The following is a 25,699-nucleotide window of genomic DNA, read 5'->3' as shown; positions in this document are numbered from 1 at the left end:
TGGTTGATCTTTTCATTTTTCTATGACATTTTTTTCATATTTTCTCTTTTCCTCTCTGTACACTTGTACATATTCATTTCTATAACAAGTATATATTATCCATATTTCAGGTCTTTTGTCTTTCATCCATTTGGTCCAAGCTTTGTCTCTTTTGTCTTTTAACTCCCTACAACTTTTGTTGTACCAGCACTTTACATATTCTTTTTCTTGTTTTTGTCTTGGGACATACTTTTCCACTCCTTTTTTATAGATTTTTGTCAAAATATTCCATTTCTCTTCCACTGTTGTATATTCTTTGTATATTCCTTCCCAGTTTTCTTTTTGAAAGAATTCTCTTATTTTATCAAAGTTTGTTTTTTCATACATCAATCTTCCAGGGCAGTGGGCAGGGTGCAGGGATGACCCGTCATCCAGGAGGTGCTCAGATGAGAGGGAGGGTGGGAGGGGTGTGGAGTGTATGTAGGGATGAAATGGGTGGGAGTGTTTTTATGCCTTTCCCTTTTTCGCTACCTCCCTTGTAAGGGGGAAAAAGCCTTGGTATATGTATGTAATCTTCCTTTTCTATATTGTTAATTTCTTTTCATGTATTTTTCCTCATTTTGTTCCAGTTCAATCAATATGTGGTCACTTATACTTATTGGTGTTTTATATTCAATCTTTTCCACTATTCTAGGTTCAGATGTGATTATTAAGTCTAGTCTCAATGGTTCTTCTTCATTTCTATACCTAGTGTTCTCCTGTATCCACTGTGTCATTGTATGGTCAATAATCATCTCGAGTAGAACATTTTCCCATGAGCCGTCTCCACCCTTTACTGTCATCTCTTCCCAGCAGACTTTGCAATTATAGTCACCCATCATAACTATTCTTCCTCCATCTTCCATTATCTTATTTAATGTTATCCTTGTGTCCTCTAACATACTTTTATGTTCACTCTCTTCCCATGAGGCTGTTTTTGGAGGCACATAATTTATCACAAACTTTCTGCTCTTCTTATCTCTGTCTTCCACTTCGATCATAATCATCTCTACTGTATTCTTTCCATATGTGACACACCTTACATTTATATCCTTCTTAGTCAGGAACATAACTCCACCCCCTTGTATTGTCTCTGTTTCTAATCCAATAATTATATGCATCATGTCCTACACTGTTGGGTGGTAGTGGACCTTTTAATTTCGTTTCTACAATTCCCATTATGTCCGGTTCTTTTTCCTTCAGATAATCATTCAGCTCATATAATCCTGTTATTAATCCATCTATATTTGTGCCAACAGCACTGTATGGGGCAGAAACATGGAACATAAGAGAGGAAGAGAGAAGGAGTTTGAATGTGTTTGAGATGAGGTGTCTGAGAAGTATGATAGGGGTTACTAGGCTAGAGTGAGAAATGAGGAGGTGAGGAGGAGAATGGGGGTGGAAAGGGAGTTGGCGAGATAGGGTTGATGAAAGAGTATTAGGATGGTTTGGACACATGGAAAGAAAGAGTGAAGAAAGACTTGTAAAAGAGGTATGGAAGGCAGATGTGGAGGGAGTGAACATGAGGGGACGTCCTAGGATGAGGTGGATGGATGGGGTGAAGGGGGCTGTGGGGAAGAGGGGAATGTCTGTTGAGGAAGGACGGGAGAGGACAGAAGACAGGTGAATGGAGAATGGTTGTATATGGATGATGTTGTGATGCATGAGATGGAATGGGTGGGGGGATGGGGGGTGAGGTAGTATGTGTGAGCAAAATTTGACGCAGCCCGATGGGATTTCTCCCCGTCTTCTCCTTTTGTGCATGGGGGGACGGAGAGGGGGGGTCACCGATTTAATGAAGTGGCCTTGCTGTGGATGTGCTGTGTCTTGCGACACTGCTTCTGACCCAGGGCAGTGGACAAGATGCAGGGATGACCCGTCATCCAGGAGGTGCTAAGATGAGAGGGAGGGTGGAGGGGTTGGAGTGTATTCAGGGATGGAATGGGTGGGAATGATTTTATGCCTTTTCCTTTTTGGCTACCTCCCTTGTAAGGGGGAAAAAGCCTTGGTATATGTATGTATGTATGTATATTTGTGTAAGACACTTTTAGTTTTCTGCCACTTCCATTGTATTCTCTGTTTCCCTTTTGTTTTTCTCTAGTATGTCGTATTTCCTTACTTTCATATTCACTACTCTCCAATAGAATTTCTCTTTTTCTGACTCTGTTCTGTTCTCGTTTTTTTCCTTAGCTTCATGTCTTTTCATTTTTTCTTCCTCTCCTTCCTCTTTATTCATTTCTCTTTTTATCCATACCTTTTTATATTGTTCACTTGCTGCTAGTTTCCCTGTTTTTGCTAAGATATTCTCTGCCATCCTTTGTGACCTGAATTTAATCTTAATTGGTCTTGTCTTATCTGTACTATACTTCCCGAGTCTATACATCTCTTCAATTTGTTTCATGATTTCGGGTTCATCTTCCTGAACTAATTCTAGTAAACTGCTTACTTTTTCTTTTTCCTCATTGATTCTTGTGGTTCTATTAAGGTCATATTTCTCTTCCATTCCAAATATAATTATACATTTCTTTTTATCTGCTAAGTCTCTTACTATATTCTCCTTCTGTCTCATCACTTTAATAACTGAGTTTTCAGTTTGTTCTTTCATTTGCTGTTTAATTATGTCAGTAAATGCAACTTTACTGTTTTCTTGGATTTTTTTCCAACCCTGTGCTTCTTTTGCTATGGCCTCTTTATTGTCTTTATTATTCCTCTATAATTCTTCATTCTCCTCTTTTACTTCTTTTAACTGTCTTTTTAATTCTTCTATTTCTTTGGTTAAGTTTTTGTTCACCTTCTCTAGCTCTTCTAATTTTTCAACTCTGCGCAATCTTTGCTATGTTACCGAACCTTTTCTCCCAATGTTCGGTCATTTTTTCAAGTTTTTCCTCTAGTCTTGCTAATCGGGGGAGGTTGGTATCCTTCCCCCCCCCCCTCATTAACTCCCTGGAAATTAGTATCTTCACCTTTCCTTTGTGCTGCTCTTATCTATATTTCTAATCTTTACATTTTTGTTAATCCCTTCTTCAAAATCCTCAGTCCTTCGTTTGTTTACAAGACGCCTGGCCTCGTGGACCTAGTCCTCCCCTTCCTCATTTCCTTCCATTTCCCTCAGTAATCCCTCTCCTTCTTCTTTTTTGTCACCTTCCCACTACACCACGAACTTTCCCCTTCCCTATAAATACAATAAGGTACTTCCTTGACGTTGACATCCACATAGATTTCGCTTTTTCTTCGGAACTCCAATTCTCGCCATCCATCCGATGAAAGTGTGTGTGTGTGTATATATATATATATTTATATATTTACCAAGTTCTATTTTACGGGAAGAGAGTTATGCTTGTAGTGACCCACTTTTGTGTCAGCATCCAGTTTGATCTTAAATTCTTGTATAGGTTTTGCACTCACTGTTTTCTCATTCAGTTTGTTCCAGATATCTATCACTCTGTGTGGGTAGCAATTGTTTTTTTAGATCTCTTCTGTAACTATAATTTTTAAGTTTATTTTCATGTCCTCTTGCTTTTCTTTTATCCACTTTAGTAAATAATCTCTATCAAGAACTTCCATCCCTTTCATAGTTCTGTAGGTGGTTAGTAGATCTCCTCTTTCTCTTCTTTGTTCCAGGGTTGGTAGTTTGAGTTTGTTCAATCTTTGTTCATATGTCAATTTGGAGAGTGTTGGTGCCATCTTTGTTGTTGCTCTTTGGATTCATTCTAATTTCTTTATGTTCTTTTTAGTACTAGGTGTCCATAGTGTCACAGCATACTCTAATCTTGGTCTTATCAATGTAACTAATATTTTCTTTACCATTTCTTCATCCATGTAGTCAAAGGCCACTTTCATTGACCTTAATAAATTGAAAGTTTCTCAAACAATTTTGTTGATATGTTTGTCTGGTGTCATGCCATTGGTGATAGTTACTCCTAGATCCCTTTCTGAGTTTACTTTTTGAACTTTGTACCAGTTTTATATTGTCCCGATATTCTATTTTTGCTTTTTCCAAATTCCATTATACATTTCTTGGTGTTGAAATTCTTTTCACACTTCTGACTCCATTCCCAGACTTTGTCCAGGTCTTTTTGTAATGATTTACAATTTTCCTCTGTACTTCTGTACTCTCTTTAGTAGTTTCACACCATCTGCAAAGAAGTTCATATAACATTGCACTCCTTCATCCATGTCATTTATATATATGGCAAATATTATCGGAGCCAATACAGAACCTTGTGGGACTCCCCTTATTATTTCCTCCCAGTTCAAGTTCTTGTCTCTGAGTACCACCCTCATTTTTCACTTGTTCAAGGAATCTTTCATCCATTCCAATAACTTTCCTTGTATTCCACCTATTGTTTCAATTTTTCTTAGTAGCTTTTTATGTGTTACTTTGTCAAATGCTTTTTGTAAATCTAAGATGGCACAATCTGCCCACATGTCCCTTTCTTGTATTCTTTCTATTAGCCTTGAGTTAAAGCATATCAAGTTTGTGGCACATGATCTTCCATGTCTCAGTCCAAGTTGTTTTGGATTTAGGATTTTGTTCTCCAAATGTTTAATCCATTTAGTTTTGAAACTTTTTTGCATATTTTTGCTATTGTACTTGTAAGGGAGACTGGTCTATAGTTTTTCCCCTCTTTTGTATATTGGTTTTATTTGTATTTTTCCAATATTGTAGTACTTTTCCTTCTTTGAGTGAGAAATCAATTATTTTCTGTATTTTGTCCATTAGTTCATCTATACATTCTTTCAATATCCAATTTGCACTTCCATCCGGCCCGTGTGATTTATTCTTAGTGGTCTGTAGTGTTTTTCTCTAGAGTATTGTCCCATTCTATGCATCTCCTCAATTTCTTTGTCCAATTCTTGTCCACTCTTGAACCTCTTTCAGAATTTCCTTTGCAATTTCTTTCTTTTTTTCTCTGGTATTTGTACATATGTTTTTCTCTGGGGTATTGGCTGCATGTTATTGTGGCAAAGTAGCATGCAGTTGATACTTTAGGGTCTATATGGGGCGCCCCTATGGACCAGAGCCACACATAATTTTATCTGTGATAGAGGAAAACTCTGTTCATAGAGAAATGATAACACTTTTATACTACGACTGTCCCTCCATTATCCTGTCCCCCAACCCCTTGTTACTGTCCTACACAATTTCTCTGAATATTCATTTCCTTTTTTGCCTACCTTCCCTGTGGTGGGGGAAAAGAATACTGCCACCAAGTATTTCCATTTGGATCATAAGAGGCGAGAAGAAAGGGAAGGGGATTGGGACTAGGCATCCTTCTCCTTGTAGCCCCACAGGGGACATTCCTAAAAAAAGTAAAGGCATAAAAGGGTCTAGGAGTTTTCCGACCAGCACCCTAAGGTTTGGGTCTTTTAATGTGCGTGGATGTGGTACAGATGAGAGTAAAAGGGAAGAGATAGGTAGTATGTTTGTGAGAAGAAAGATGGATGTGTTGGCTTTGAGTGAAACTTAAGTTGAAAGGGAAGGGCGAGTGTAAGTTTGGGAGTGTAAGTGGGAGGTTATCAGGAGTGAAGAGAGGGCGAGGAAGGGAAGGGGTGGCTATACTAGTAAGTGAAATTTAAGTAAGTGGGTAGTGGAGTGGAAGGAGGTTTCCTCAAGGATAATGTGGATGAAGGTGAAACTGGGAAAGGAGATGTGGGTCTTTGTAAGTGCATATGGGCCTGACAGTGAGAAGAGTGTAGAAGAAAGGGAGGCCTTTTGGATAGATTTAAATGAGTGTATAGAGGATTTAGGGAGAAATGTCAATGTAATAGTACTGGGAGACCTTAATGCTAGGGTAGGAAATGGTCCAATTGATGGAGTGGTAGGGAAATGTGGAGTTCCAGGAAAGAATCGTAGTGGAGAGTTGATGGTGGAAATGTGTCTCGAAAGAGAGTTGATGATAGCAAATACAGTGTTTAAGAAGAAAGTCAAGCATAAGTACACATGGGAGAGGGTGGTGGATGGAAGGGTGGTAGATAGAGCGTTAATGGATTATGTAGTGGTAAATAGGATTATGATAGGAAGAGTTAAGGATATACATGTGCTAAGGGGAGAGGGTGGGGGAATATCAGATCATTTTTTGGTGGAAGGTAAGTTGAGAGTGGTGGATAGATGGAGAAAGAGGAAAGGGACAAAAGGTAGGGAGGTGCTTAGAGTGAACTCTTTAAATGAAAAGGAGAAGGAGTACAAGAAGCTGAAGGAGTGGGAGGGAGTGAAGGATAGAGTAGAGCTAGGTGTGGAGGAGGAATGTGGATGGTTCAAGGAGGGAGTCACAAAGTGTGCAAAGATGGTGTGTGGAACAAGGACAGGAGGAAATAAAAGGAAGGGTAGTGAATTGTGGGATGAGGAAACGAAGAAAGTTGTAGAAGAGAAGAAGTGAGCTCTCACAGATTGGTTACAAAATAGGATGAGGGAGTCATATGAGAGGTACGAAGAAAAGAAAAGAGAAGTAAAGCAAAAGGTAAAGGAGGCAAAGAGGAGAGCAGATGTGAAATGGGGTAAGAGTATGACAGAAAATTATGAAAGTAATAAAAAGATGTTTTGGAGAGAAATTAAGAGAGGAAGAGGAGGCAAATCAAGTAGAGAAGAAAAGGTAAAAGGTGCAGATGGAGAGATGATAATGGAAGAGAAGGCAGTAAGGGGAAGATGGGCAGAATATTTTAGGGAGTTGCTAAATGTGAAGGAGGATAGGGAGGGAAAGATAGCTGCAGTGGAAAATGCTAAGAAAATGAGAATGATGAGTGAGGAAAATGGAGGAGAAATAAGGAAGGATGACGTGAAGGCAGTTGTTAACCCCTTCCATACGGTGCCGCATATGTAGGCGTCATGAGGAGCAAGTGGATACGCGAGGCTGCCATATCGGCATCTTGATTATATTTATTGTAGATGCCCCTCCGTAATGACATTCTCTCTAAACTGTCTGTAATCACATTTTCTATGGTTATCAAAATTCACAGGTGAAAGAGTGAATTTCGATATAAGCGGTGACTATATTTTATGATGCGAGTATTATTACGACACGTCGTACGGCTGGCATCGGCTGCTGCCCGCAAGATTAAAGGCCCGTACTGAAGTGGTTAAGATGATGAGAGCAGGTAAGGCACCTGGTCTGGATGGATGCCATGCAGAAAGTCTAAAAAAAGAAGATAAAGTGATGGTGGACTGGCTGGTGAGGTTATTTAATGTTTGCTGGAGAGAGGGTGGAGTGCCGGAGGACTGGAGGAGTGCTGGAGGACTGGAGGAGTGCCTATGTAGTTCTGCTTTGCAAGGGAGGGGGGGACGAGTGTGAGTGTGGTGGTTTCGGGGGGATTGGCTTGTTGAGTGTGGTTGGGGGGGCTTATGGGAGGATCTTGATTGAGAGGAACAGAGGGAGTAATTGGTGAGGAGCATTGTGGATTTGGGACGGGTGGGGGTTGTGTGGATTGGATTGTTTTGGTGGGACAGATGTGTGGGAAAGCTGTGGGAGGGGGGAAGGATGTTTTTTGGGCTTTTGTGGATCTGGAAAGGGCTTATGACAGGGTAGACGGAGGGACACTGTGGGAGGTTTTGTGGATATGTGGGATGGGAGGAAAGCTTCTAGGAGCTCTCAAGAGTTTTTATGAGGGTAGTAGAGCTTGTGTCAGGATTAGAAATGGAGAGAGTGGGTGGTTCAAGGTAAAGGTAGGACTTCATCAAGGATGCGTTATGTCGCCCTGGCTGATCAACCTGTACATGGATGGGGTGGTGCAAGAGTTAAATGCGGGGGTGGTGGGTCAGGGATTGGAGATGGTTAAAGAAAATGGAGAAAAGTGGGAGGTGAGCCAGCTGTTGTTTGCGGACAACACTGCGGTTGTGGCGAGATCGGAGGAAGGATTGGGGAGGTTGGTGACAGAGTTTGGGAGAGTGTGTGATGGAAGAGGGCTGAAGGTGAATGTGGGTAGGGGTGAGGTGATGAGATGTACGGGGGGTGAGGGTGGCAGTAGACTGGAAGTGAGCATTAAGGGAGAGCGACTGGAGGAAATGGATGGTTTTGGATGCTTGGGTGCAAATGTGGCAGGAAAAGGTGGAGTGAGGATGGAGGTGGAGTGTGGATTGGGGGAGGCGAGTGAATGCCTTGGTGGATTAGAGAGTGTAATGAGGAATAGACATTTGGGAATGGATGCTAAGAGGAGACTGTATGAAGGAGTGATTGTGCCAACAGCACTGTATGGGGCAGAAACATGGAACATAAGAGAGGAAGAGAAAAGGAGTTTGAATGTGTTTGAGATGAGTCTGAGGGGTATGATGTGTGTTGATGGGCTGGATGGAGTGAGAAATGATGAGGTGAGGGGGAGAACGGGGGTGGAAGGGGAGTTGGGAGATGGGGTTGATGAAAGAGTGTTGGGATGGTTTGGGCACGTGGAAGGAATGAGTGAAGAAAGACTAGTGGGGGAGGTATGGAAGGCAGATGTGGAGGGAGTGAAAATGAAGAGACGTCCTAGGATGAGGTGGATGGATGGGGAAGAGGGGGATGTCTGTTGAGGAAGGACGGGAGAAGACAGAAGACAGGGGTGAATGGAGAATGGTTTTATATGGGTGATGTTGTGATGCATGAGATGGAATGGGCGGAGGGAGGGTGGGTGAGGTAGTATGTGTGAGCAAAATTTGACGCAGCACGAAGGGATTTCTCCCCGTCTTCTCCTTTTATGCATGGGGGGACAGAGAAGGGGGGTCATCGATTTAATAAAGCTGCTTTGCTGTGGATGTGCTGTGTCTTGCGACACTGCTTCTGACCCAGGGCAGTGGACAAGATGCAGGGATGACCCGTCATCCAGGAGGTGCTAAGATGAGAGGGAGGGTAGAGGGGTGTGGAGTGTATTCAGGGATGGAATGGGTGGGAATGATTTTATGCCTTTTCCTTTTTGGCTACCTCCCTTGTATGGGGGAAAAAGCCTTGGTATATATATGTATGTATGTTTTTCTTTAATACCATAAACAACCATGCACTTTTTTTTAATCCACTGTGTCTCTTACCCAGTTTTCCTTTTTCTTTAATTACTTTAATTACTATTTCTTTAGCATTTTCCTCTACCTGTTGTTGTACTATTTCTTTAAAAGTTATCTTCTGATTTTCTTGTTCTTTTTTCCACTGATTTTTTATTTCTAGGAGATCCATCTCCTAGATTCCCCAACTTTTTCAATCACTGCTTGTATTTGTTCTTTGATCTCTTTTTTTCAATTCCTCATTTTTATTTCTGTCTTCATTTTTCTTTCTTTCATTATCACTTTTGATCATAATTAGTTCACTTTTTAGATCATTAAGCTCTCTGTTCATTTCTTCATTAGCTTTTCGTAGATAGGTTATCTCTATGTGCATTCCTTAAATCTCTTAGTTCCTCTATCATGTCGTTAAAGTCTCGATTCCTAAGTACGTACATTGCTATACCTAGTTTCTCTTTCTACATCTAAACTTTTACCTAATAGTCCTCTTTCTCTCTGAAACCCTGAAAAAATATCGTCCCACCTTTGAGTTGACTTTGGAGTATCATTCAAACAAGATCTCGGTATTACTCCCAGTGGTGATTTGACTCTGCTTATGTCCAATCCTCTCTTTGTTGGTTCCTTTTTCCTTTTTTTCTTCTTTTCCTTCCTCCATTTTGTACGTTAATACACTATATCAAACTGAATGCTTATTATACCATAGCGGTCACCCAAAAAACACAACTTCTTTTTTGTAAGCACAACATAGACATTTCCTTCTTAGCAAAAAAGTGCTGGCTTGGAGCTCATTCATTATGTATGTGTATTTACCTAGTTGTATTATACGGGAAGGGAGCTATGCTCATGGTGACCCGTCTTTGTATCTTTCAGCATCAAGTTTATTCTTAACCCCTTCCATACGGTGCCGCACACGTAGGCGTCATGGACTTAGATCTCGGTGGCAGCAGCCAATGCCAGCCGTACGACGTGTCGTAATAATACTCGCATCATAAAATATAGTCACCGCTTATATCGATCGTTCTCTCTTCACCCGTGAATTTTGATAACCATAGAAAATGCGATTACAAAAGAATTAGAAAGAATGTCATTATGGAGGGGCGACTACAATAAATATAATCAAGACGCCGATATGGCAGCCTCGCGAATACACTCGCTCTCCATGACGCCTACGTGTGCGGCACCGTATGGAAGGGGTTAAAATCGTGAATAGTATGTGCACACACTGTTTTTCCATCTAAGTTATTCCATATATCCAGCATTCTGGGTGGGAAGCTATTCTTTTTCCTATCTCTTCTATAGTTGTCCTTTTTGAGTTTCTTTTCATGACCTCTTGTTTTTCCATTGTCATTTTTTAGTAAATCTTTTCTGTCAAGGATTACGATTCATGTCATGATTCTATATATAATCAGTAGATCACCTGTGTGTATTTACCTAGTTGTATTTTACGGGAAGGGGAGCTATGCTCGTGGGGTCCCGTCTTCATATCTCATTTTATCTAAACTATTTTTAAATTCATGTATTGTTTTTGCACACACCACTTTCTCATCTAACTTGTTCCAATTGTCTATTACTCTGTGAGGAAAGCTGTTCTTTTTCAAATCTCTTCTATAGCTGTCTTTTTTTATTTTCTTTCCATGTCCTCTTGTATTTCTGTCATCCCATTTTATCAGATTCTCTCTATCAGTAATTTCTATGCCTTTCATGATTCTGTAAATAGCTATCAAATCTCCTCTCTCTCTTCTTTGCTCTAGTGTCTGTAGTTCAAGTTTTTCTAGTCTCTCTTCATATGATAGTTTTGAGAGTGTTGGTGCCAATTTTGTAATTGCTCTTTGTATTCTTTCAAGTTTTTTTTATACATTTTTTTGTACTTGGTGACCATATCGTTGCTGCATATTCCAATCTTGGTCTTATTAGGGTGATTAGGATTTTCTTCACCATTTCTTCATCCAGGTATGTAAATGCAACTTTGATTGTTCTTATTAAATTATAAGTTTCTCCAAAAATCTTATTTATATGTTTCTCAGGTGACATATTATTCATAACAATGACTCCCAGGTCCTTCTCATTTTCTACTTTTTTTATTCCTTCTTCTCCCAATTTATATGATCCTGTTATTCTGTTTTTGCTTTTTCCAAATTCCATTATACTACACTTTTTTGTATTGAACTCCATCTCCCACTTCCTACTCCATTCTTGTACTTTATTTAGATCTCTCTGTAGTGATTCACAATCTTCTTCAGTTTTCACTCTTTTCAGTAGTTTTGCATCATCTGCAAAGAAGCTCATATAGCTTTCAATTCCTTCATCCATATCATTAATATATATAGCAAACATTATTGGGGCCAGAACTGTTCCCTGCGGAACACTGCTTATTACTTCATCCCATTTTGAGTGCTGGTTTCTTATCACTACTCTCATTTTTCTTTCTTGCACTAAGTCCTCCATCCAATTTAGTAGTTTGCCCTGTATTCCTCCTTCAGTTTCTAATTTCTTAACCCCCTCTATACGGTGCCGCACACGTAGGCGTCATGAGGAGCAAGTGGATTCGCGATGCTGCCATATCGGCGTCTTGATTATATTCATTGTAGTCGCCCCTGTGTTTTTACATTCTCCCAAATGTGCCCTGAATCCCATTCTCTGTGGTTTTCAAAATTCGCGGGTGAAAGAGAGAACGATCGATATAAGTGGTGACTATATTTTATTATACGAATATTATTACGACACGTCATACGGCTGGCATTGGCTGCTGCCCGCGAGATTTAAGTCCCGTACTGAAGTGGTTAAGCAACTTCTTATGTGGTACTTTGTCAAAAGCTTTCTTTAGGTCTAGAAATGCACAGTCCGCCCATCCATCTCTTTCTTGTATTATATCTATTAGCCTTGAATAGAAACATATTAAATTGGTGACGCATGATCTTCCTTGTCTGAATCCAAATTGCCTTGGATTTAATACTTTGTTTTTTTTTCTAAATATTTTACCCATCTACTTTTGATAATTCTTTCACAAATTTTTGCTATTGTACTTGTTAGAGAGACTGGTCTATAGTTGGTAGGTTCTTCTTTATTTCCTCCTTTATATATAGGTACTATATTTGCTTTTTTCCAATCTTCTGGAACTTTTCCTTCTTTCAAGGAACTGTTTAGTATGCTATGTATTTTGTCTGCCAGTTCATTCCTGCATTCTTTCAGTATCCAGTTTGCTATTTCATCTGGTCCATGCGATTTTCTGACATCAAGATTACTCAAGTGTGTTAATATTTCATTCTTTGTTACTTCTATTTCTTCCATAGGGGGGACTTTCTCTTTCCATTCGTTCTCTTCAGGTTGTATGTTCTCCCTTGTAAACACTGATTTAAAATGTTTGTTCATAATTTCCACCATTTCCATTTCCTCAGTGTATTCAACTCCCTCTTGTCTTAATTTCTCCAAGTCTTGTTTGTTTTTCAGTTTATTGTTTACAAATCTGTAGAATAGTTTTGGTTGATCTTTACACTTTTCTATGATATCTTTTTCATATTTTCTCTTTTCCTCTCTGCACGTTTGTACATATTCATTTCTATAACAGGTATATATTTTCCATTTTTCAGGTCTGTCATTTTTCCATCTGGTCCAGGCTTTGTCTCTTTTGTCTTTTAACTCCCTACAACTTTTGTTGTACCAGCATTTTACATATTCTTTTTCTTGTTTTTGTCTTGGGACATACTTTTCCACTCCTTTTTTGTAAATTTTTGTCAAAATATTCCATTTCTCTTCTACTGTTGTTTCTTCTTTGTATATTTCTTTCCAGTTTTCCTTTTGAAAGAATTCTCTTATTTTATCAAAGTTTGTTTTTTCATACATCATTCTTCCTTTTCTATATTGTTAATTTCTTTTCATATATTTTTCTTCATTAAGTTCCAGTTCAATTAATATGTGGTCACTTTTACTTATTGGTGTTTTATATTCAATTTTGTCCACTATTCTAGGTTTAGATGTAATTATTAGGTCTAGTCTCGATGGCTCTTCTTCATTTCTATACCTAGTGTTCTCCTGTATCCATTGTGTCATTGTATGGTCAGTAACCATCTCAAGTAGAGCATTTCCCCATGAGCCGTCTCCACCCTTTACTGTCATTTCTTCCCAGCAGATTTCTTTGCAATTAAAGTCACCCATCATAACTATTCTTCCTCCCTCTTCCATTTTCTTGTTTAATGCTATCTTTGTGTCCTCTAACATACTTTTATGTTCACTCTCTTCCCATGAGGCTGTTTTCGGGGCCACATAATTTATCACAAACATTCTGCTCTTCCTATCTCTGTCTTCTACTTCCATCATTATCATCTCTACTGTATTCTTTCCATATGTGACACACTTCACGTTTATATCCTTTTTAGTCAGGAACATAACTCCACCCCCTTCCTTTTTCACTCTGTTTCTAATCCAATAATTATATGCATCATGTCCTACACTGTTGGGTGGTAGTGGACCTTTTAATTTTGTTTCTACAATTCCCATTATGTCTGGTTCTTTTTCCTTCAAATAATCATTCAGCTCATTCAATCCTGTTATTATTCCATCTATATTTGTGTAAGACACTCTTAGTTTTCTGCCACTTCCATTGTGTTCTCTGTTTCCCTTTTGTTTTTCTCTTGTATGTCGACTTTCTTTAGTTTCATATTCACTACTCTCCAATAGAATCTCTCTTTTTCTGACTCCGTTCTTTTCTCGTTTTTTTCCTTAGCTTCAAGTCTTTTCTGTTTTTCTTCCTCTCTTTCCTCTTTATTCATTTCCCTTTTTATCCATACCTTTTTATATTGTTCACTTGTTGCTAGTTTCCCTGTTTTGGATAAGATATTCTCAGCCGTAGTTTGTGACCTGAATTTAATCTTAATTGGTCTGGTCTTGTCTGTACTATATTTCCTGAGCCTGAATTTCTCTTCGATTTGTTTCATTATTTCTGGTTCATCTTCCTGAACTAATTCTAGTAAATTTCTTACTTTTTCATTTTCCTCTTTGATTCTTGTGGTTCTATCTGGGTTATGTTTCTCTTCCATTCCTAATATAATTATACATTTCTTTCTGTCTGCTAAGTCTCTTACTATATTCTCCTTCTGTCTCATCACTTTAATAACTGAGTTTTCAGTTTGTTCATTCATTTGCTGTCTGATTATGTCAGTGAATGCAACTTTGCTATTTTCTTGGATTTTTTTTTCCAACCCTCCTTGTTCTCCTTATTATTCTCCTTTAAGACTTTATTCTCTTCTTTTACTTCTTTTAACTGTTTTTTTAATTCTTCAATTTCCTTAGTTAAGTTTTTGTTCGCCTTCTCTAGTTCTTCCAATTTTTCAACTCTCCGTATAATGTTGTTAACAAGACCGAACCTACGCTCCAAGTCCTCGATCATCTTATCGACTTTCTCTTCTAGTCTTGTCAGTCGGGGGGGGGGGGGTTGTGTTCCCCCCACCCTCTTTAAATCCCTGGAAAATATTCTCATCATCTTCTACTGTATTGCTCTTATCTATACTTCTAATCTTTACATTTTTGTTAGACATTTCATCATCGCTAAATTGGTCCGGCCCTCGTTTGTTTAGATTTCGTCTGCCTGCCTGGGCCAAGTCCTCACCTTCCTCATTTCCTTCCATTTCCTTCAGTAATCCCTCCCCTTCTCCTTTTTCCTTACTTTCCCTACACCACGAGCAATTTCCCCCCCACCCTGTAAAAACAATAGGTACTTCCTTTGCTTTGGGATCCACGAAATTTCACTTTTTCTTCAGAACGTCGTCTATGCCGTCCGTTCGTTGAAGTGTGTGTGTGTGTATATATATATATATATATATATATATATATATATATATATATATATATATATGAAGGGAGATGAAAAAGTTTTTGGAATACTGCCATTGCTTGAACCCAAACAGGTGAGTACAAGATAATACATGTTAGCACATGTCACTGAAGCCTTAGCTCATTGTCATTTACTTGCACTCTGTTATGCAGTGACTGCTGCAGAATGAGAATTCTCTTAAACAATCTTGAGATAAGAGTGAGCATATAATTCTTGGTGAAACTCAAATGGAAGGGGAAACAGATTATTGAGGCTTTGCAGAGAGTTTATGGTCATGATGCTCGAAAGAAAACAAGGATCTACAAGTGTATTAAGATTCTGAGAATGCAGGGAAGACCTGGAAGATTATCCTCAGACCAGGAGACTAAGAACATAGAAAAATTATGAAATGATTGATGCTCTTAGAAATCTAATTGAAGAGGATAGAAGAATAATAGTTAATCAAATAAATTTGTTCCTGAAAATATCATATAGCTCAGCAAATTCAATTTTGCATGACTAGGACTCGGCAAGCTTTCTGCGCAAGAGGCCCCAAAAGCGTTGTACCCAAACCAGGTGATTCTTCAAACTGATCTTTCATTGGTGATTCTGAACACAATTGAGTTGGATGAAGAGCTGTTTATGAGTCAAATTATTACAAGCAATGAGACCTGGATCAACCAGTATGATCCCGAAAGTAAACTGTAGTCCAAACAATGGTTTTCATATGGATCATCTGCACCAATCAAGTTCAAATCTGAAAGTTCAGTTCAGAAAGTGGTGGCTGCTGTGTTCTGGGATTCAGAAGGAGTGATAGTTGTAGACTTCCTTGATGAAAAAATTAAAATTAATGGGCCTTACTATACATGAGTTTTAAAAAACTGAGGGCAGCACTAATAAAAAAAAAATGGTGAGCAAATCTCCAATCTCAAATCCTCTTTCACCACAACAATGCACCAGCATGTTCTGCAAGAGTAAGGGTGTGATTCGAGAGTTCGGATAGGAAGTGTTACCTCACCTGCCTTAAGTCCAGATAGTGCCCTATCAGAGTTCTTCCTCAAGGATCCACTTAAAGGAGCCCACTTTGAAAACCTGGAAGAAGCCAAAAATGCTGTATTTACTTAGTTGTATTATACAGGAAGGGGAGCTATCCATCTTTGTAAGGACATGGTTATGAGAGAGGACTGCTGAGTTCTTCAGAGAAGGCTTAAATGGATAGAAATATTGCCTTCAGAAGTGTATTGAGCAGGATGTTAACTACATTGAAAAATAATTGCTTTGTGTTTGCTCACTTCAGTTTAAATTACAATTTAAAAAAAATATATATATATATATATATATATGTATGTATGTATATAGATGTGTGTGTGTCTTGCTGCTTTGATTTTGACCCAGACTGATAGGCAAGATAGAGAGATGGCCCATTATCCAGGAGGAGCCAAGATGAGAGGTGTGAATGGGGATGAAATGGGTGGCAAAGGAATTATGCCTTTTGACTTTGGCTACCTCCCTTGTAAGGGTGAAAGCCCTTGGTATATATATATATATATATATATATATATATATATATATATATATATATATATATATGTATATATATATATATATATACGCATTTGCCAAAGACCTTCTTTAAAAGGGAGTAGCTGAGTCAGAGCACATATCCCCATCATACACAATTAAAATCCACTCATCCAATTTTCTCATCTCAAGAACTTGGGGAGGAATGGTCACCTTATCCCTTGCACAATGCTTGGGTGAAAAGCAACACAGCAAGGCACAACTCTTTCATAGCAGGCTCCAGCAGCCTAAACTAGTTTACCCCACTTCATCATACAACAGCACAATTCCTGATCCACTTAAAATCAATTAATACAAGAGAGAATTGGGGCAGTGGATTGATTGACTATTTTCCTTTTTTACTCCCCTTGTTAAAGCTCTCCTTTATTACCCATCACTCCACAGCTTCATTTTCTCTCAAAACACTTTGTTAGGAAACAAGAAAGCTACAGCTATACTCCCCTGTGTGTTCTAGAGCCAACTAAATGGGACAGAACTAAGGGACAAGGGACCCTCTCTTTTTGTATTTTTCTTCCAAAGAGTTGTGTAAAAATTTGTTTTGACTGCTGCCATCTTATAAAGGATATTAAGACCTTTGTATATGTAGTTTTGTAATATGATAGTATAAGTATGCACTTTACATATGCTATATATAATTTATTATTTGTTTATTGTTTGACAGAACATTTCATCTTTTCAACACCCTTCACCCCTGATGGTCGGGCCCATGGAGACCTTTCTGAGCAGTACAAGCGCAAAACTATCCTAACAACATCACACATGTTCCCATATGTTAAAACCAGGGTGCAAGTAGTGGAGCGCAAAGCAGTAAGTTGATTTTTTGTAGTTTTGAGTAATTGTTTACATGTAAGAAAGATTTGGTAAATTTATTGTGTAAAACTTATGATAATAAGTTTAGGAAACATTGTTTGGCACTTTCTACTCACATTTGAATTGAAGTGGGTGTGAGCTATAAATAATTGCAAAAAGATCATGGAATGAGTTTTGGTGATCAAGGATGATCCATACATATAAGTACATATACTAAAGCCCCTTTCTCCTTTAAATTGGGGGTGGCCTAGCCAAGGCACCCATCCTTCATACATCCCCACCCATCCAACCCCCATTTGTTGTCCTTTTTATCTTGGCTCCTTGTAGATGAAAAGTAATTTTTTGAGTGAAGATTAGCCTCCAGTTATAAAGGCATCTTGAGTGACTTGGTCCATAGAAATGTTATGTGTCTCCAAAATATTGACTACAACAAGGAGTCAGTACCCCATACAGGTGGCAACTTTGTGTTGATACTGTTGTAATGCAGGGTAGTAACCTGAACAAAACTGGTAGAAGAGAAATTGAGAAGGAAGGAAAAATGGAGGAGGAAAAGGTAGGTAGAGAAGTGCTGTGGGTGAACAAATTAAAGGAGAAGAGAAAGAGAAAGAATACCAGGAACTGAGCAAGGTTGGTGAGGGATTGGGGGAATCAGGAATAGAAGAAGAAGGGTATGTTTCAAGGAATAAGTGCCAAAGTGTTTATAGAGGGTGTATGGGATGATGAGGAAGGGAGGGAACAGGTAAAGGAGGTGGTGGAAGAAAAGAAAGCTTATGAGGATTGATAGCAAAGTAGAACTAGGGAAACATACAAAGAGTACAGAAAGAGAGAGAAGAACCAAAATATAAGGTGAGGGAGGCAAAACACTGAACAGATGTAAAGTGGGGTAAGGATTTGACAGGTTTTGAAATGAATAGAAGGATGTTTTGGAATGAAATGAAAAGAATGAAGGGGTTGAGTCAATTAGAAAGGAAAAGGGTACTGATAGACAGATGTTAATAGAAGTGAAAGTGATAAAGGAATAATGGGCTGAGTATTTCAGAGATTTATTGAAAGTAGAGGAAGTTAGGGAGGGATTAATTGTGGCAGTGGGAGATGCTAGGATGACTGTGATTGGAGATAAAAATGTATTAAAAGTGATGAAACCTGTTAAGACACCTGGATAGTGTTTGATAAAGGCTTAATGGAGAGAAATGTATAATTTAACTACATAAAGGAAAAGAGAACAACATACATGTACCAATGAGGTGATAAAGAAGATCCATCTAACTACAGACCGGTCTCACTAACAAGCACAATAGCAAGAATTTGTGAAAGAGTTGTTAAAAACAGATGGGTTAAATACCTGGAAGAAAAATCTATACTGAACCCAAATCAATTTGGATTCTGCTTTTACTCAAGATTAGTAGACATAATACAAGAAAGAGATGGGTGGGCGGACTGTGCTTTTCTGGACCTGCAAAAGGCATTCGATAAGGTACCTCATAAGAAATTAATAAATAAGATAGAATCAAAGGGTGGAATCAGAGGAAAATTATTGGAATGGATGGAAGACTTCCTAATTGGGAGGGAAATGAGAGTTGCAATTAGAGAAAAATTCTTCAACTGGGAAGAAGTAAAAAGCGGTGTCCCGCAAGGATCGGTACTGGCCCCGATCATGTTCGCCATATATATTAATGACATGAATGAAGGCGTGGAGTGCTATATGAATTTTTTTGCAGATGATGCAAAATTACTTAAAAAGGTAGAAACGGAAGAGGACTGCAACTCACTGCAACAAGACCTGGACACGATATGGAATTGGACTCAAAAGTGGGAAGTGAAATTTAATATAAAGAAATGCAGTATAATGGAATTTGGAAAGAGTAAAAACAGAATATCAAAAGAATACAGAATTGGAGAAGAAAAAATAAAAAAAGCAAACTGAAAAAGATGTTGGAGTGATGATTGGAAAGGACATGAAACCTGATAGGCATATAAACAAAATATTCGGAGAAACCTACAACTTATTGAGATCCATCAAAGTGGCATTTACTTATATGGATGAAGAAATGATAAAGAAAATACTAACTACACTAATAAGACCAAAACTTGAGTACGCAGCATCACTTTGGACAACCAGCACCAAAAAGAATATTAAGAAACTAGAAAGATTACAAAGAGCGATAACCAAACTAGCACCGACTCTCGCTGAACTAACATATGAACAAAGACTATCCAAACTAAACCTACCAACACTGGAACAAAGAAGAGAAAGAGGAGATTTGCTGACTATCTACAGAATAATGAAAGGAATGGAAGTTTTAGACAGGAGCGACCTGTTAGTGTGGGACAACGGTAAAACGAGAGGACACGAAAAAAACTGAAAAAAGATAGTTATAGAAAAAACATGAAAAGGAACAGTTTCCCACACAGAGCGATTAATACATGGAACAAATTAGACAACAAAACAGTATGTGCAAACACTATACAAGATTTTAAGATAAAACTTGATGCGGAGAGATACAAAGACGGGTCACCACGAGCATAGCTCCCCTCCCGTATATTACAACTAGGTAAATACAACTAGGTAAATGGCTTTTCCCCCCCTACAAGAGTGGTAGTCAAAGTCAAAGGCATAAATACACTCCCACCCATTTCAACCTCTTATACTCCACTCCCATTCACCATCCATCCCTCCCTATTTTCTTGGCTCTTCCTGGATGATGGGTCATCCCTGTATCTTGCCCACTGCCCTGGGTCAGAAGGTGTCACAAGACACAGCACATCCACAGCAAGGCTGCTTCATTTAATCATCGACAGAAAAAAGAGAAGTCGGGGAGAAATCCCTTTGGGCTGTGTCAAAATATCATTCACACATACTCCCTCACTCATGGATGAATTAACAGATAAAATATACAGTATAATTAAAATCTCACTAAAGAAGGAAAAGTGCCACAGGACTGGAAGAATGCAAACATTGTACAGATTTATAAGGGAAGAGACAAGGAAGACCCATGAAACTACAGACTAGTCTCCCTGACAAGCACAGTTGCAAAAAATTGCAAAAAGGTCATCTAAAATAAATGAGTTAAACATTTGGAAGAAATAATTATAATGAATCCAAATAAATTTGGATTCAGACAAGGAAGATCATGTACAACAAACTTGATCTCAAGATTAATAGACATAATACAAGAGAGAGATGGTTGGGCAGACTGTGCCTTTCTGGACCTACAAAAGGCATTTGATAAGGTACCACACAATAGGTGGCATCAGAGGAAAATTATTGGAACGGATGAAAGACTTCCTGACTGGGAGGAAAATGATAGTAGTAATTAGAGATAAATTCTCAAATTGGGAAGAAATAAAAAGTGGTGTCCTGCAGGGATCAGTGCTGGCCCTAATCATGTTTGCCATATACATAAATGACATGGATGAAGGTATAGAGTGTTATATGAATTTCTTTGCAGACTATGCAAAAATACTAAAGCAAGAACTGAGGAGGATTGGAACTCATTACAACAAGACTTGGACAAGATCTGGAAATGGACTCAAAAATGGGAAGTGAAATTCAATATCAAGAAATGTAGTATAATGGAATTTGGAAAAAGTAAAAACAGAATATCAAAAGATTACAAAATTGGTGAAGAAGAGGTAAAAAAAGTAAATTCAGAGAAAGATCTTGGAGTGATAATCAGCAAGGGCATGACACCGGAAAAAGTAAAAACAGAATATTGAGAGATTATAAAATTGGTGAAGAAGAGGTAAAAAAAGTAAACTCGGAAAAAGACCTTGGAGTGATGATCAGCAAAGACTTGACACCAGATAAGTATATTAATAAGCATATTATCAACTACACTAATAAGACCAAAACTCGAGTACACAGCAACACTGGACACCCAGTACCAAAAAGAATATACAAAAAAATTAGAAAGAATACAAAGAGCAACAACAAAGCTGGCACCAACTCTTTCCAAAATGACATGAACAAAGACTGTCCAAATTAGAATTACCAACTCTGGAACAAAGAAGGGAAAGAGACCTACTAACTATCTATAGAATTATGAAGGGAATGGAAATCTTAGATAAGAATGATTTATTGAAATGGGACAATGGAAAAACAAGAGGACATGAAAAGAAACTAAAAAAAGATGATTAAGGAAGAGACCTAAAAAAAAAAAAAATAGCTTCCCACACAGAGTGATAGACACTTTGAACAAATTAAACAAAGAAACAGTGTGTGCAAACACTATTCAAGATTTTAAGAAAAAACTTGATGCTGAGAGATACAAAGACGGGTCACCATGAGCATAGCTCCCTTCCTGTATAATACAACTAGGTAAATACATACTCCCTCACTCCCCCCATCCCCCACCCACACCCTTCCATGCATCACAGCATCATCCATACACAACCATTCTCCACTCAACCTTATCTTCTGTCTTCTCCTTTCCTTCCTCATCAGGCATTCCCCTCTTTCCCAATGCCCCTTTTACCCCATCCATCCATCTCATCCTTGGTCACCCCCTCATCTTCACTCCTTCCAACTCTGCCTTCCACACCTCTTTTACTATTTTTTTTTCATTCATTCTTTCCATGTTTCCAAACCATCCCAATACTCTTTCATCAACCCTGTCTCCCATCTCCCTATCCACCACCATTCTCCTTCTCACCTCCTCATTTCTTATTTTATCCCTAGTAACCCCTACCATACTTCTCAGGCATTTTATCTCAAACACATTTAAACTCTTCCTCACTTTATGTTGCATGTTTCTGCCCCATACAGTGCTGTTGGCACAATCCTTCATACAATCTCCTCTTAGCATCCATTCCCAAATGTCTATTTCTCATTACACTTTTTAATTCCCCCAAGGCATTTATTTGCTTCTCTCATTCTACATTCTACCTTCATCTCTGCTCCTTCCTTTCCCGCCACATTCGCACCCAAGTATCTAAAACTATCCATTTCCTCCAGTCTCTCACTTAATACTCACTTCCAATTTGCTGCCATCCTCTCCCCTTGTACATCTCAATACCTCACTTTTACCCACATTAATCTTCAACTTCCTTCTTTTGCACACCTTCCCAAATTCCGTCCCTAACTTCCTTAATCCCTCCTCAGATCATTCTACAAGCACAGTGTTGCCAGCAAACAACTGGCTTCTTTCCCATTTTTTCTCCATTTTCTTTAACCATCTCCAATCCCTGGCCCCTTACCCATGTGTTTACCTCTCACACCACCCCATCCATGTATAAATTGAACAACCAAGGTGACATAACACACCTCTGGCAAAGTCCCACCTTTACCTCAAACCATTCATTCTCTCTATTTCTAATTATAACACAGGCCCTACTACTCTCATAAAAACTCTTGAGTGCTCTTAACAGCTTTCCTCCTATCCCATACATCTGCAATACCTCCCACAGTGCCTTCATGTCTATCCTTTCATAAGCCTTTTCCAGTCAAAACCCTCCAATAAGCCTTTCCAACTATGCTCAACAAACTGATTCCTCTGAAAATATTACACTCACACATGTCCCCTTTTTCTTTGTAAAGTAGAACTACACAGGCACTCTCCCAGTTCTCCATTATTCTACCCCCTTTTAGACAAATGTTAAACAGCCTTACAACCCAGTCCACCATCACTGTGCTTACCTTTTTTAGACACTGAATGGTACCCATCCAACCCAGGTGCCTTACCTTCTCTCATCATTTTAATAACTGCTTTCACCTCATCTGTCTTTATTTCTCCTCAATTTTCTTTATTCATCACTATCATTTTCTTAGTGCATCCCACTGCAATTACCTTTCCCTCCCCATCCTCCACATTAGCAACTCCCTCAAATACTCTCCCCATGTTCCTCTTACTTCTGTCTCTTCCATTATCATCTTTCTATCTACACCTTTTACCTTTTCTTCTCTATTTGATTCACCTCCTCTTCCTCTCTTAATTTCCTTCTAAAATGTCTTTTCATTACTTCAAAAAATTTGTCATAATCTAACCCCATTTCACATCTCTCCTCTTTGCCTCCATTATCTCATGCTTCACTTTTCTTTTCTTTGTACCTGACATATGATTCTCTTGTCCTATTTTGTAACCAATCTGTGAATGCTTGTTTCTTCTACAACCTTCTTTGCTTCATCCCACACTCATTACCCTTCCTTCTATTTCCTCCCATCCTCCTTGTTCCATACACCATCTTTGCACACCTTATGACTCCCTCCTTGAACCATCCCCATTCCTCCTTCACTCCTAATTCTACTCTATCCATCACTCCCTCCCAATCTTCTCTCAGCTTCTTGTACTCTGCCTTTTCTTTCACATTAAAGCAGTTTACTCTAAGCACTTCCCTACCTTCTGTCCTTTTCCTTTTTCTCCATCTATCCTCCACTCTCAACTTACCTTCCACAAAAAAACGATCTGATATTCCCCTACTCTCTCCCCTTAGAACATGTACATCCAAAACTCTTTGTACTCTTTGCCAAGATCATGAGCAGCATTGACATGCCTACTAGATCTATATGTTATTGACAAACTTAAATTAAACAAATCACCTGGACCAGATAAAATTTGTCCAAGAATACTCAAAGAAGAAATTTGTGAACCCCTCAGTACAAATTTTAACTTGTCTTTACAATCTGGAAGAGTTGTACAAGAGTGGAAACTAGCAAATGTTGTACCCTTATTCAAAAAGGGTGAAGAATCCAATCCTGGTAACTATCTGTCTATTAGCCTTACATCAATTGTCTGTAAACTAATGGAGTCTATCCTGAGAGACAAAATTGTAGAATTCTTGGAGAAAAACAACATTATTAAAGGTTCACAACATGGATTCTGTAATAAGTGCTTGTGTCTGACAAACCTTATTGACTCCCTGTCCAATATTTATGGTGTGTACAAAGAAGGGCAGTTGATGTTATACATCTTGATTTCCAAAAAGCTTTCAATAAAGTCCCACATAGGTAAACTAAGTAAACTAGAATCCCATGGTGTAGTAGGACAAATTCATCAATGGATATCAGAATGGCTGTCAGATCATAAGTAAAGTGTTGTTCTGAATGGAAAAAGTTCAGACTGGCATATTGTATTAAATGGAGTGCTTTAGGGCTCAGTTGTAGGTCCTTGTCACGTCCTAGGCTCTGTATTTGAGTTGATGCATCAAATCATAACCCAAGATTCGAGTTGTTCCTGCAATCCAGATTTCTAGGTCGATAATTAGCCTCATATGAATAATTTAACTTCACTGGGATAAAGAAAGAAGGTGGAGTGCAAGCACTAAAATTTACTGTCTATAATTATACGAGTTAATCTTACTAATTAATCGGTGAGAACAAAGTGCGGGCACGGTAATCTTGCAAAAAGTGCTTGCCCTACTTTTTTATACTACAACCATACAACACCAGTGCCATGACGCAGGTGCCAACATACATCTAATTAAATTGTCCTATTTCTATTTACCCAATTCCACACATTTCACTAGCATCTTTATTCTTGTGTGAAGAGGGCTTACAATATACAGACGCTCCTCAACTTATGTTTTAGTTACGTTCGGAACGGCTGAACGTAAGTTGAAAATGACCGTAAGTTGTTACTGTACTATACATCCGTAAATTCTATTACCGTATCTTACAAAACACCCCTAAATCATTAATTATACTCATAACATTGTAAAATAATAACATTAATTTCAAATAAATTAAATTCAAGCAACATAAATTGAGATGGTGGAGGAGGAGGAGGAGGCAAGGCACTTTCAGTCTGTCGTTTGTGCAATGTAAACAGTGGACGCAGCGTCATGTGTAAGTATCGTTTGAACTACGGAGAGCGTAAAATAAAAAAAACGTAAAACAAATGAACGTAAGTAGAGGAGTGTCTGTAGTCACTATTTTATATCTTGTCCTAAAAGTTAGTATGGCAAGGAAAAGGGGGGTTTCTACTTCCTTGCTTGGTTTGACTTACGTGCCCTTTAACCTCTGCTGGCAGAAGCCCCTGATTTCGTACTCTTCCGCTGTCGACCCATGAGTACCTTCTTGTGTGGTACTCACGCCCATATGGTCGCAGTGAATAAAGAGTTCGTTGTTCCTCCGCTGCCAGCCCTACATCACTTTATGCTTCGGCCCGTGTCTATGTAGGTCACGGTGAAAGAGATGCGTAGCACGATTTCATCATGATCACGGTGTGAACATGACAGTCCTATACTTTTTCTAATGTACATTAATGATCTAGGTGAAATATAAAGTGCTAGTTATCCAAATTTGCAGATGACACCAAAATTGCAAATAAGATGACATCCATAACACAGCAACAAGAATTGCAAGACGATATGAATACTTTATGCAAATGGGCAGCAAACTTCCAGATGTTTTTCAATATAGATATTGTATTATATTGTATTAAATGGAGTGCTTTAGGGCTCAGTTGTAGATCCTATACTTTTTCTAATATATATTAATGATCTAGATGAAATATAAAGTGCAAATTATCCAAATTTGCAGATGACACCAAAATTGCAAACAAGATGACATCCATAACACAGCGACAAGA

The 25,699-nt window shown here is 38.5% G+C and overlaps 1 protein-coding gene across 10 annotated transcripts in view; it reads left to right on the top strand.

Annotated features, from left to right (window-relative positions):
* Window positions 1–25,699, top strand: part of Zir (dedicator of cytokinesis) — a 661,124-nt gene that overhangs the window by 565,946 nt on the left and 69,479 nt on the right. For all 10 annotated transcript variants that reach the window (XR_012967574.1, XR_012967573.1, XR_012967577.1 and 7 more), the window contains one exon: window positions 17,026–17,171. Coding sequence is in view for 2 of the 10 variants with exons in the window: in XM_076207846.1 (XP_076063961.1) it covers window positions 17,026–17,171 (146 nt within the window). In the remaining 8 variants the exon portion in view is untranslated. The remainder of the gene's footprint in view (window positions 1–17,025; window positions 17,172–25,699) is intronic.

Source organism: Oratosquilla oratoria, chromosome 24 (assembly GCF_046742065.1).
Source record: "Oratosquilla oratoria isolate Oo_2021 chromosome 24, ASM4674206v1, whole genome shotgun sequence".
NCBI classification, from domain to species: Eukaryota; Metazoa; Arthropoda; class Malacostraca; order Stomatopoda; family Squillidae; genus Oratosquilla; species Oratosquilla oratoria.
The sequence above is the reverse complement of the archived record's forward strand: the minus strand, read 5'-3'. Positions and strand labels throughout refer to the sequence as shown.